Source organism: Elephantulus edwardii, unplaced genomic scaffold, assembly GCF_000299155.1.
Source record: "Elephantulus edwardii isolate Elephantulus edwardi_28Jun2011 unplaced genomic scaffold, EleEdw1.0 scaffold00127, whole genome shotgun sequence".
NCBI classification, from domain to species: domain Eukaryota; kingdom Metazoa; phylum Chordata; class Mammalia; order Macroscelidea; family Macroscelididae; genus Elephantulus; species Elephantulus edwardii.
Window position 1 is genome coordinate 7,141,408 of NW_006399877.1, and position 12,846 is coordinate 7,154,253.

Consider the following 12,846-nt stretch of genomic DNA (forward strand, 5'->3'; position numbering starts at 1 on the left):
CACTGTGCTTATGCACACCCATGTTTATTGCGGCTTTGTTCACAATAGCAAAGAGCTGGAAACAAACCAAGTGCACATCAACAAACGAATGGATAGAGAAGCTGTGGTTTATTCACACAATGGAATACTATGCAGCATTGAAAAAACAAGGAACTCATGAGATATTATGCAAAATGGACGACCCGGAAGACATTATGCTGAATGAAATATCTCAGTCACAAAAGGACAAATATTGCATAGGGCCACTGTTGTAAAATGGGACTGAGATCAGGGTTGAGAGAAGACAGAAAAGAAGGAGAAGAATAATGTCTACTGCATTGAAACAGATGAGGGAGAGAACTGTTTAAAAGGTATATATGATTAGGTATTATTGTCATTACAGAAGTCCAGAATGAAGGCTGCACAGTGGAGTGGACTTGTGGGGAGGGATTGCATAACAATGAAAGATTTTTTCTTCTACTTTTCAAGGGGAAGAGTGAATTGGGGGGAGGAGGTGGGCAGGGAGAAAAGTGCAACAATGAGTGATTGGAAACCCTAAGTCTCTCTAAACTTTCATTAAAATGAATTTTTAAAAATTTTTTAAAAAACACTGTGCTAAGTGATAGGAAATAATCACAAAAGACCACATATCATTTAATTCCATTGATATGAAATTTCCAGAGTCAGCGGTTCAAATACCAGCCATTCCATGAGAAAAAGACAGGCAATAACTTCCCGAGAAGATTTGCAACCTGGGGGACCAGTAGAGGGTGGTTATGAGGCGGAATTGCTTGAAGGTAGTGGGTTTGTTTTGGTTTTTGTTGTGTTTCTGTAAGCCCACAGACAGAGAAAACTGATCAGTGGTTGTCGAGGACTGCCCTTGCATGGAGCATCTTTTGGGGGTGATGTTTGCTGTTGTTGTTAGGTATCATCAAGTCAACTCTGACCCATAGTGACCCTACGAAAGACAGCTCTCAGCCCTGCCCTGCCCTGTGCCATTCTCATCACCTCGGATACACTTGAGTCCATTGATACACTGATTGTATCAGCCCATCTCGCTCAGGGCCTTCCTCTCTTCCACCAACTCTTCACCATTCCCAGCACGATGCCTTTTTCCAAGGTCTGGCCCCTCCCAGCAGCGTGCTCAAGGTATGTGAGATGAGGCTTCACCACCCTGGCCTCTAAGGAGCACCATGGCTGCACTTTCTCCAACACAGACTGGTTAGTTCTTTTGGGAGCCCCCGGTATACTCAATTCTCTATCACCACAGTTCAAAGGCATCAGTTCTTCCAGGTGGATTCGAACAGCTAACCTCTTGGCTAGAAGTTAAATGCTTAGCTCTCTGTGCCGCCCAGGGTCCCTCTTACACACATTGGGGAGCACTTCATATGTTGTGTTGTTGGGTGCCACTAACTTGACTTGACTCCCAGCAGCAGATTGGAACAGAACTGCCCAGAGGGTTTTCAAAGCTGAGTCTTTCATTAAAACAACCTACCATCGTTTCTCCTTCTGGGTAACCGGTGGGTTGGAACCACCGACCTTTAAGTTCATGCCTGGTGCTTTAGCCAAGGCACCACCAGGCCACATAAACTTTGTCGAAGAGACAATCACCAGGCAAGCAAGATCAGCTGCATTGAGTGCAGTGCAGTGCTGTCTTGGCATGCTCGCATACCCCATTGAGCTCTATCTGGACCCAAGCCCATCGGCCTGTCCTCTCATGTGAACGGATCGGTGCTGCCCCAGCTCTGGCTATTGTCTGGGCTGGTCCCCTCCCTTCTGTGAGCCCCATGCAGGAGAAGCAGCACCTCTACGCATTCACAAGAGAACTTAGAATGGGCTGCGTAGACCTCCCTGAAGCTCTGTGAGGGTTGGGGCAGGGAGGGGACCATACCTGCTCACAGCCCACTGAAGGGCCTCACAGCTCCCGTGGACGGCCCTTACTTCCTCAGGCCCCGCGATGTGGCTTCCTCACCAGGGATCCCCTCGCCAGCCCCTCACGCACACCCAGCCCACCTGACACTCCTCTCTCCAGCCCTCCTTTCTTGGGAGCAGGTTAGCTCTGGCTCTGCCCTCTGGCTCTACAACTCACTGAACTAACTAACCTGTCCTGTGCCTCAGTTTCACCATCTGTAAAATGGGGATAATCATCATACCTCCTCTAAAAGTTCTTGTGAACATTGAATAAGTGAATATGGTGGTTAAGTCTACGACTGTGCCTGTTCTGTGTTGGGCTGTTGACTGAAAAGGTGGTGGTTCAAATCCAGCATCTGCTCCGTGCAAATCTGAGTCCCAGAAGCCCATGAGGGTCATGATGAGCCAGCATCTATCAGATGGCGGCACACTTTAAAAACGTGCTGTTGTTGGGCAGGGCTTCTGGTGGCACGGTTGTTTATGTCACCCCTTCACCTTCAGCCTGGGAGGTGAAGCTGCTAACGGAAAGGCCAGTAGTTCGAATTCACCAGCCGTGCCCAGGAGCAAGCTGCCTGCTTCCACAGAGGCTTACAGCCTGGAGTTCTGCTCCGTCTCACGGGGTTGCTGTAAGCTGGAATCCACTCCACAGCAGAGGTGCACGTCCTTGTGTTTAATTCTTCTTAATTATTGAGCAGAATGGCTGAAGAGCCATAATTAGAGAAATCAAAGTGGCTTCCCCAGCCCAGCTGCTGGTCAGGAATTGGTTTTTGGGTCAAAGGCAGCCCTGCTCCGCCTCGGGTAGGTCTACCAGGCCTCTGTGCCACAGCCTGGTGAGATGGCAGCAGATGGACCCAGCCAGAGGCACTCTCAGCTCCGGGCCGCTCTTAGGGAAGCAGAGTGTATTTCCAAGGATGCTGGGTGTCTGGTCCAGCTCCACCTGCGTGGTTTGGGGTGGGAGGACTGGCCCCTGTTAGCCCAGGGCTCCTTCCACCTGGCAGGTGCACTGGTCCCTGAGTGGAAACACAACACTGGACCCTATGTGGACATGCAGTGCTGACCAGACAGGAGGGCACAGGCGAGAAATCAACCCCCCAAACCCATCAATTGACAGGACAGAGTAGAGCTGCCCTTGAACTTTCTCAGCCTGCAAGTCTTTCTAGAAGCAGGTGCTACATCTTTCTGCCGAGAAGGAGTTTGTGGATTCAAACGGCTGGCCTCTCAACTAGTGGCTGAGGGCTGAAACCCTGTACCACCAGGATCCTTAGTACAAACAGAGGGCCTCCTGCTGGCCTCCCCTGCAGAGTCTGCCTCATGTGACCCAGCACATGTCCTATGCAGGGCAGATTCTCCAGGGCTTGGGGACCAAGAGAGGATGACACCGGCCCTGCCTCAGAAGCGCCTGCAGCCCCAGGCTCTCACGTCTGAGCCTCAGATGGTACAGCTGGGCCCAAGCCCCTGTGGTCAGCATCCTGGGGCCCCCACTTCCGCTCTCTGGGCCTGAGAAGGCGCCCGGCTCCTGTGGCTGGGGTTTTTCTGAGCTGCTGAGGGAGGGCTCCTGAGTCACGTGGGTGAGCCCTGAATTGCAGCGTTATCGGTGAGTGCTCCTCAGCCCCTCCCAGTGCTAACTGTCTAGTCAAATCAGTCCTCCTGCCTGACCATGAGGGCCGCCCTGAGCTCTCAGCACATCTGCCTCCTAAACACACAGCTGGAGGTTCAAGTTCATCAAGAGGCACCTCGGAAGAAAGGCCTGGCAATCACTTCCACTGAAAACCTTGCAGAACAGTCCTGTTCTGAGACACAAGGTCAAGCCCATGGTCACTGGCAAGCTGCAGCCAATCTACTTCCACTGAAAACCTCTCAGGGCACAGTCCTGCTCTGAGACATAAGGTCAATACCATGGTCACTGGTAAAGCTGAAGCCAAGCCTCAGGCCAGTGTCCACTAGAGGGACCTGGGAGTCTTTGCCCAGGCAGGAGGAGGTCAGAGCCCCCTAACTTGCTAACCCCCAACCTGGGCTCCTGCTCCCCAAGGGTAGTTCTAGAACAGGAGGGCAAATGCTCATAGCAGCAAGCCTTTCAGCAACCCTATGCCCACAGATTCACCACCCAGGGAGGATCACAGTGCCACCACTGACCCCTGTCCACTAGCAGCTGACTCCCCAAGAGACAAGGGGCAGAACCCCAGCCTGACAAAAGCCCATCTCTCCACACACTTCTGCTCTGAGACTATTCCTGTAAGTGGCAGAAATGCCACCCTTGTCTTCTTGTTCAAGCTGTTGGGTCAAGCCTTGTTCACACACAGGAGAGGAAGGGGCAGCTTGTTCCTCATGGAGTCAGAAGCATTTGCTTGAAGGGACTGGTTTTATTTTCTGTTCTGAGTGTGTCTCTTGTGCCACTTCGGAGCTGAAGGCTGCACTCACCCATGAGATGACGTGCTGGAAGGTGGAGGCCTGCTACCCTGCACTCGGCTAGTTCTCAGGGCTTACAGCTCATCTGTGGACAAGGTGCTGGGGGGACACCCGGGCGGGGCTGCAGGCAGGTGGACAGCTGGTCTGTGATGTCCTGAGCCCGTGTGGACACACTTGTCCCTGTGACATGAAGATGGTACAGGGCTGGGTGATGGGTCATCCTGGCCCCTGCTCGGAGTTCAGCTCAGTCGGAGCTAACAGCAGCCTGAGAGGCCTGGGCCAGCAGGAAGGGAGGTTTCCCTGCAGAGGGGGCGAAGGCCGGCGCAGAGGCCAGGGGTCCCTGGGGAGGGGCTTTGAGCCCTGGGGTTTGAGCTAAAAGTGTCTTGAGATGGAAGAGTGAGCTGTCAAGGCTCAGATGGCAGTGGGCAGCTGTGGACCCCAGGACGGCTGAGGTGCTGACGTCACACTCTGATGGTCTGAGCAGAGGTGATGGGAGAAGGTGGCCGACAAACACGGGGAGACCCAGCTCAGGGCCAATTTTGCACCCAGCCAGCGGCCCCGCCTCCTCGTGAGAATATGGGGATGGAAGTCTATGCAAGGCCTTTCCTGGGAGTAAGGAGTTTGGCTATTACGCCAGAGGTTGGGAGTTCAAGTCCACCTACACGTGACTCAGAGGACTCTCCTGAGAAACCAGCCTCTGAAGACCACAGAGCACACAGTCCTCCCCGATGCGCACAGGCACCTGTGTCAGGGTCAGCTCTCCGGTTAGGGTTGACAGCACCGGGGGGGTTAGGACACTTGTGCTTTGTAATCAGCCACGCTGTGGCACCCTCGTCAGAGGACATCGTGAGGATTAGTGGATGGAGCAGGGCCTTGGTCCAGCTTCCCTTGGGCAGAGGAGAGTGTGGGTCTGGTGGGTGCAAGCTCGGCTTGTGAGAGGCTAGAGGTCTCCCCATCCTTTTAACCCCCAGGGAGGTCCCCCAGAGGCAGCACTCCTGGGATGCCCAGGAGCCTGCATCCCTTCTGTGAACATGAGAGTGGACTTTGGAAGCGGCATCAAGTGGGTTCAGCTGCGAGGGTGGGCGGCTTGGTCCAAGCTCAATCTGCACGCACACAGCTTGACAGGTGACAGTGGGGTGGGTAGATGGTCTGGTGGTTTCCCCTGTAGCTCGGGGGACAGGTGGCCTGGGATTTGGCTATCTGAGCCCTGACTTCTCAGTCTCCCCATTCCTGCACTGCAGATGGAATGCATGTGGAAGGAGCTGGCTCATGGACAGCCGCTTAACACCACAGATCTAGGCAGAGAAGGTGCCCCAAACAGCCGCCGCTGCCCTCTGGCCTGGGGAAGAACGGGGCTGTCCCTGACCAGCCACAGGCCCTCGGAAAAGCCCAGAAGACCCTTGAGAGACTTAGGTGGAGATCCTCTGCCCCTCACTGCACCCGGGCGCTTTCCGAGGAAGGACCGAGTGGGGAAGTGCTCAGACCTCAGCGTGCAGAGCAAGGGGCCCCCTCCTTCTCAACCAGACAAGAAGGGTGTTTCAGAAAGGAACCCACAGTGAGGGGCTGGGCCCTGGGGTCAGCACAACTGCCACCTTCTGGAATGTTCTGGAACAGCGGCATAGGATAGAGGCCAAGGAGGCTTAAGACCCTCTTGAACACAGAGATAGGACTTCCGCCATGCCCAGGCCCAAGTCCCTCCTTGATGACGCTCACCCCACAACAGTGACTCCCCCAAAACAGCTTCTGCCAGAGCCCAGAGTCCAGGCCCAAGAAGCACCCCTGAGACCATGATCTCTGTCTGGTAGGACCCTGGAATGGGCATCCTTAACCAGTGCCCGTGCTGAGCAAGCTGCATTCGAACACATGACTCCACGGTGCCCAGCCCCTGGCCCCAGCCTGGCCTCCAGAGGCCACAGCTCAAGGATAGCGGCCTCCTAGGACCCAGACCCAAGTGGCCCTGGAGAAAACAAGCCAGGGTGGTCGAGTTCCCTTAATGCCACAGCCAAGCAGGCCAAAGGTGGTGCCCACTGGCCCCACCACAAACTGAGTCCCCACAGGTGACATGAAAACAACTGCCCACAGGTCCTCACCAGGCCCTGGACTGGCCTCCCCTCTTCCTCCCAGAGGGCTGTCGGGGGGGCACCCTGGGGACTTACAGCACACAGAGGGCATATGCCCTGGAGATGGACTCGCTGGCACGCACGAGGAAGCTCCCATCCTGGCCGGTCCTGGACAGCAGCTCCTCCGCCTTGGAGCGCGTGATGTTGCCATGGTTCCAGCAGGGGACCATGGTGGCCGGGGGCCTGGTCGGTGGGCCAACGGCCACCCAGGACCCACGCGCCACTGAGGGGCTGCTGAGGGCCCGCTCTGCGACCTGCCTTCTGTCCTCTCTGCCGCCTTGCAGGCTGCCACCAGCTCCACTGGCTGACTTCCTGCTTGAGCGCTCAGGGAGAGGAAGGAAGCTGAGCTGCCGAGAACTTCCTTATGACAGAAACCAACCGAGGGGGGAGAGAGGGCCTGTCTGCCACCTTTCTCCCACCCGCACCCCAAGCCCAGCTCCTCTTCCTCCTCTCCCCCTCCATGGGGCTCAGTCTGCAGAGAAATTCCTACCTGGTGGACTCTTGAGGAGTCCAGAGTCCAGGACCAGCTTCTGAAGGTGCATGGCCCAGCAAGCTTGGTTGGCCCAAAGCAATGGCCTTGAAGGTCTGCAGGGTGGCCCCATGGAAGCCACGCTCTGGCCAACTTGTCTGATTTCTGCACCCCAACCCAACATGCCTAGAAGAAGGGCTGCCTCGGAACAGAGCAGTATTGAGGCTCCTGTTGCTACCTCACCCCCATATTGGAAACCCAGCCACCCGGGGAACTGTGGCCACATCAACCCAGGTCTCAGAGGGCCCAGGTCTCATGTGGTGACCCGTTCATTCTGAGGGACTTCACTCAAAACAACATGCTTTTAGCTTGGAAGAACTCTAGAAGTCCTAATCCACAATATACAGTCTTCCAAGCATCCTGAAAAATCTACCACCAGGAGGGAATAAAATAGATGAATGGGACCTTCTAAGAATCAAATCCCTGTGCACATCCAAAAACTTCTCCAACAGGATAAAAAGGGAAGCCACAAACTGGGGGTAAATATTTGGTAATGACATGTCAGATAAGGGACTTATATCTAGAATTTATGAAATACTCGAGCAACACAACAAGATAAACAATCCAATTGAAAAATTGGCACAGGATATGAACAGACACTTCACCAAAGAAGACGTTCAGATAGCAAATAAACACATGAAGAAATGTTCAAAACCCATAGCTCTAAGAGAGATGCAAATTAAAGCAACTATGAGACATCATCTCACCCAGAAAGAATTGCAAAATTTAGCAGACAGCAAACAAAAAATGCTGGCGAGGTTGTGGAAAACTGGAACCCTTATTCATTGTTGGCGGGATGGTAAAATGGTACAACCACTATGGAAGGCTCTATGGCTCTTTCTCAAAAAGTTGCAAATAGAGATACCATTTGATCCAGCGATTCCACTACTGGGAATATAACCTAAAGAAACCATAACTGCCACCCAAGCAGATATACACACACCCATATTTATCGTGGCTTTGTTCACAATAGCAAAGAGTTGGAAACAACCTAAGTGCCCATCAACAAATGAATGAATAGAGAAGCTCTGGTATATTCACACAATGGAATACTATGTTGCATTGAAAAACAAGGAACTCATGCAATATTATTCAAAATGGGTGACCCTGGAAGACATTATGCTGAGTGAAATATCTCAGGCACAAAAGAACAAATACTGCATAGTACCACTGTTGTAAAACGAAACTGACATCAGGGTTGGCAGGAGACTGAGAAAGATGGGATAAATAATGTACTGCATTGAAACAGATGAGGAAGAGAACAGTTTAAAAGGGATATATGATTAGGTATTATTGTCATGACAGGATTCCAGAATGAAGGTTGCATTGTAGAGTGGACTTGGCTGGGCGGGGGGAAGGATTGTATAACAATGAAAGAATTTCTCTTTTACTTTTCAAAGAGAAGAGTGAATTGGGGGGAAGTTTGGGCAGGGAGAAAAGTGCAACAATGAATAAATGGAAATGCAAAGCAAAAAACAAAAAAACAACAACAAGGGAGCTCTGGTAGCCTAGTGGCAAGAAGCTGCACTGCAATCCCAGGGGTATGTGGTTCCAATACACCAGATGCTCTGCTGGAAAGGAGGGGCAATCCCCTCCTGTACCAGTCAGATCAGATTTGACGGTACACACACAAAATAACAAATTTTTAAAAATAAAAAAATTTTAAAAAAATAAAAACACCACACCAAAACCAACACACTCTTGTCAAGCTGATGCCGTCTCACAGCTGACCCTCCAAACGGGTTTTCAGAGGCTGTGAATCACATGAGAGGAGATTCTCTGTATTTGCCCCAAGGAGCCACTGGTGAATGTCAGCCACCATAGAGGAGCCACGTCGGTTGAGCATCACACCTCCCTGCCCATTAGGCCACTGGAGCTGCTTCTGAGGGGCCCGGGGGGGGGCAAAGGAGCTGAGGTCCCCGAGGCGTCGTGTCCTAGCTTATGAACGAAGGGCTCTGCAGTGGATGTGGAGGAGAGTGGTTACAGCCACAGGTGGGCTCACACTTATCTCAGGACCTCTCCAGAACACGGGGAGCCAGTACCAACAGAAGCAGCCCCACACCCCTGGGAAAAGCTGCAGGCCTGGCTGAAGGGCTGTGCTCATTCCCGGGTCCAGGGCTCAGCAGCGTTGGGGGTTGACCAGTTATACCAGGCTGCTCTGAATATGCCTCTGGGATTAACCAGTCAGATCGCCTCCTCTGAACAAAGCTCTGAGATTGATCAGTAAGATCGAGCCTCCTTCTCTGGGCATCACACCAGGCTGACCAGTCTGGACTGGGTCTCCTCTTGTTGGGAATGGCTCTGTGGGTTGCTTTGTGGGGGGCACCATCTGACCAGCAGATTTCTGAAGGCACCAAAATCAATGCCAGCCCTTAGGTCCCAGAGCCAGGTGGCCTTCATTCCCAGTCCTCATCCACCTTGAATGAAGGGGCACATGCACAGCTAGAGCACAAGTAGTGTCGCCCGAGTCCCACCTCCGAGCCTTGCCTCTCAAGACGTGACCTCAGAACCCCTCCGCCCCATTGGGCTGAACTGACTTTGCACAGCGTGACATGGGTGAGCTCACTGCGCTGGACCCTCAGAAACAAGAACAAAAGAAAGAGCGGACAAGGCCTTGTCACTGGCGGCACTGACCTTGGCCTGGCCTCTCTTCACCCCCCAACAAGAAACAACCAGCGGGCAGATGTTATTGTGGAGGGCGAGATGAAGGGGGTTCATGTTCTCAGAGGCCAGGCTCCTCACTCTGCCCCCCACCCAGGTTTATCTTGTTTTGTTGTGAATCACAGGTATTATGTCTTTCACCAATTGAAGGTCTGTGGCAACCCTGAGCTGAGCCATCCATCACGCCATTCCTCCAGCAGCACGGGCTCACTCCACGTCTCTGCGTCTCCTTTTATTCTTGCAATATTTCAAACTTTTCTGCAACTCTTAACACACCTTGTCCTTTTGCTTTATTGCAATCTTTTGTTGAGAAAAACAACAAAACACTCATTGCCGTCAAGTCAAAACCGACTCATGGCTGATCCTTTGTGGGTTTTCCGAAGACTGTTGATCTGTCTGTCTCCCATGGAGCAGCTAGGAGATTCAAAGCCCCTGCCTTTGGATCGAAAGCACATCTCTCCACCCACTAGGCCACCAGAGTTCCCATCCTATTTCCTGCATCGTTGTTGTTCTGTGCTGTCGACTACGACTCATGGCGACCCTGTGCACCGTAGCTCTGAACCCTGCTCCATCCTGAGCCAACCTCACAGGCCCCGACACACCTACCCTCATTACCCCAGTTACTGTGTCAACCGATCTCACCTGGGTCTTCCTCTCCTGCGCTGTCCCCCCACCCTTCCAGCATGATGTACTCTCCAAGGACTGGTTCCTCCTGGAAACATGCTCAAAATATATGAGATAGAGCCTCAAAATCCTTGCCTCCAAGGCGCAGCTTGGTTTTACTCTCTCCACCCTACTTGCACTGAGAAATAGTGTGTCATTGATTGAACTGTGTACCCCCAAGAACACGTGTGGACGTGGACATTGGGCTAGGAGAGGCTATTCCTTGGAGAGGGACATCATGCTTGGAGAGGTCAGCAAAAGAAAGGAAGACCCTTAACCAGATAGATTGACACAGTGACTGCAGCAATAGACCCAAATATGTCAGCAATGTGCGGATGGCACAGGATAGGACAGGGTTCAGCCTGTTGTTGATAGGGTCGCTACGGGTTAGACTCCTCTCGATGGAACCTAACAACAACAACAACATCATTCAAAACTGTGCTCATAGAATCTTTCAACACTGCAGCTTGAGGCTTGGCTTGGTTTTCAATTCTTTCCGCTTGAGGAGTGCTGAGTGACTTCTTCCCTTTTGATTTTCCAACCCCAGCTCTTTGCATATTTCTTTATAAGACTTTGTCTTCTCAAGCTACCCTTTGGAATCTTCAGCTCATCTCCTTAAGTTTGGCATCTCCTCCCTTTTGTTTTGGCTCCTTGATGCTCTAATACAATTTTCAGAGTCTCTTCTGACTCCTCGGTTGGCCTTTTCTTTCTCTGTGTTGTACTAACCTTCTGCTTTTTAGACAACTCACACAGTCTTCAATCATTAGTGTTCAATGCATCACACCTATTCCTGAGATCGTTTCTAAGTTCAGGTGGATAGACGTAGGCTGTGTATTGGTTCTTGGGGACTTGTTTTCATTACCTTCAGCTTCAACTTGAGTTTACACATGAATCACCGATGGCCGCTTCCACAATCAGCACCTGGTCTGGGTTTTGGCTGCAGATATAGAGCTTCTGCATCGACTCTGCACAGATGGAGTTAATCTGATTCCTGTGTGGCCCATCAGGTGAGGTCCATGTGCCTGCTCCTAACTGTTGTTGTTAGGTGCTGTTGAGTACCACTCATAGCGACACTATGAACAGCAGGCCTGGGCCCTGTCCTGCCCTGAGCCAACCTCACAATCTCTGACACACTTGTGTCTGTTGCTACAGTCATTGCATCACTCCATCATCTCACTGGCGTCTTTCTCTTTTCCGCTGACCCTCCACCTTGCCAAGTATGCCCCTCTCCAAGGAATAGCCTCACCTATCAACATGCCCAGAGTATGTGCAATGCAAATAAAAAGAAAGAACAGAGATAATCTCTCACCTTTACAATAAAGAAGTTGAATAAGACACTAAACAGACGCTGGTGAGGGTTTGTTGTTGTTGTTGTGTACTGTGGAGCTGGAACCAACTCAGAGCCGGCCCTCTAGCAGATTTTTAGAGGCATTTAATCGCCCAGGAGGTGATTGCCCTTACTTCCCCCAAGGAGCAGCTGGTGGGTTTGAACTGCGTGTCCCTGACATTGCAGGGCAGCTTCTTGCAACTAGGCCACTAGAGTTTCCTTCATACACTGCACACTGGCTGCATCCTCTTCAAGACGTACCTGTTGGTTCTTTTGGAAATCCGTGGGATATTCAGTACTCTTCTCCAACAGCACAGCTCAAAGGCATCAGTTCTTCTTCTGCTATATTCCAGGTATACACCCTTACAAATAAGAGCTACAACACAAACTGATACACGCACACCAGTGTGCACTGCAGTATTATTCACAGTAGCAGAGAGTTGGAAACAACCGAAGTTCCCATCAAGGAACAAATGGATAAACTGTTGTATATTCACACAATGCAGTACCACGCAGCACTGAAAAACAGTGGTGAATCTGTGAAACGTTATCCAACACAGATGAGATGGGGGGGCTTGGGGAGAAGTTTGCTGTTGTTGTGTTACACCGAATCAGATCCGACGGGCACAGGAGAAGATTGCCCCTCCTTCTTCAGCGAAGCATCTGGTGGATTCGAATCACACACCTTTGAGATAGCAGTGCAGCTTCTTGCCACTAGGCCACCAGAGCTCCCCTGTAGATGAGTTTTGAGGACATTACGCAGAGTGAAATAAGTTAGTCACAAGAGGACAAATATAAGATCATTGTGATGAAAAGCCAGAGAAAGATTTCCATGCAAAGAGAATCATTCTAGTGTGGTTATCGAGAGAGGAAGGAGGAAGTGAGGAAAAAAATAATTAATAGATAAACATTTATAGGGGGTTCTGGAGCACTAGTGCGGCTAATCCAAACTCAGGCAGTTCAAATCCACAAGCCGCTCTGTGGGAGCAAGCTAAGCAATCCCCTGCTGTGTGTTTTACAGTTTCTGAGAACCCACCGAAGGGTCAGTCATGGGACTGTTTCAGCTTGATGGCACCTAACAACACAGCAAATGCTTATGAAGGTGGGGGAAGGGAAAGAAAATATGGAATGAATTGATGATCTGCTATTATGCGTATTGTAATTGATATTATGGAATAAAATGTGCATGAACCACTTCACCAAAGAAGACATTCAGATGGCCAACAAGTACATGAAGAAATGTTCAAAGT

The 12,846-nt window shown here is 51.4% G+C and overlaps 1 protein-coding gene across 1 annotated transcript in view; it reads right to left on the reverse strand.

The window, feature by feature from the left end:
* INPP5D (inositol polyphosphate-5-phosphatase, 145kDa) overlaps positions 1-6,586 on the reverse strand; it is a 140,906-nt gene extending 134,320 nt beyond the window's left edge. Inside the window, exon 1 of the mRNA XM_006893532.1 lies at positions 6,453-6,586. Within this exon, the coding sequence (XP_006893594.1) occupies positions 6,453-6,586 (134 nt within the window). The remainder of the gene's footprint in view (positions 1-6,452) is intronic.
* Positions 6,587-12,846: the final 6,260 nt, after the last annotated feature.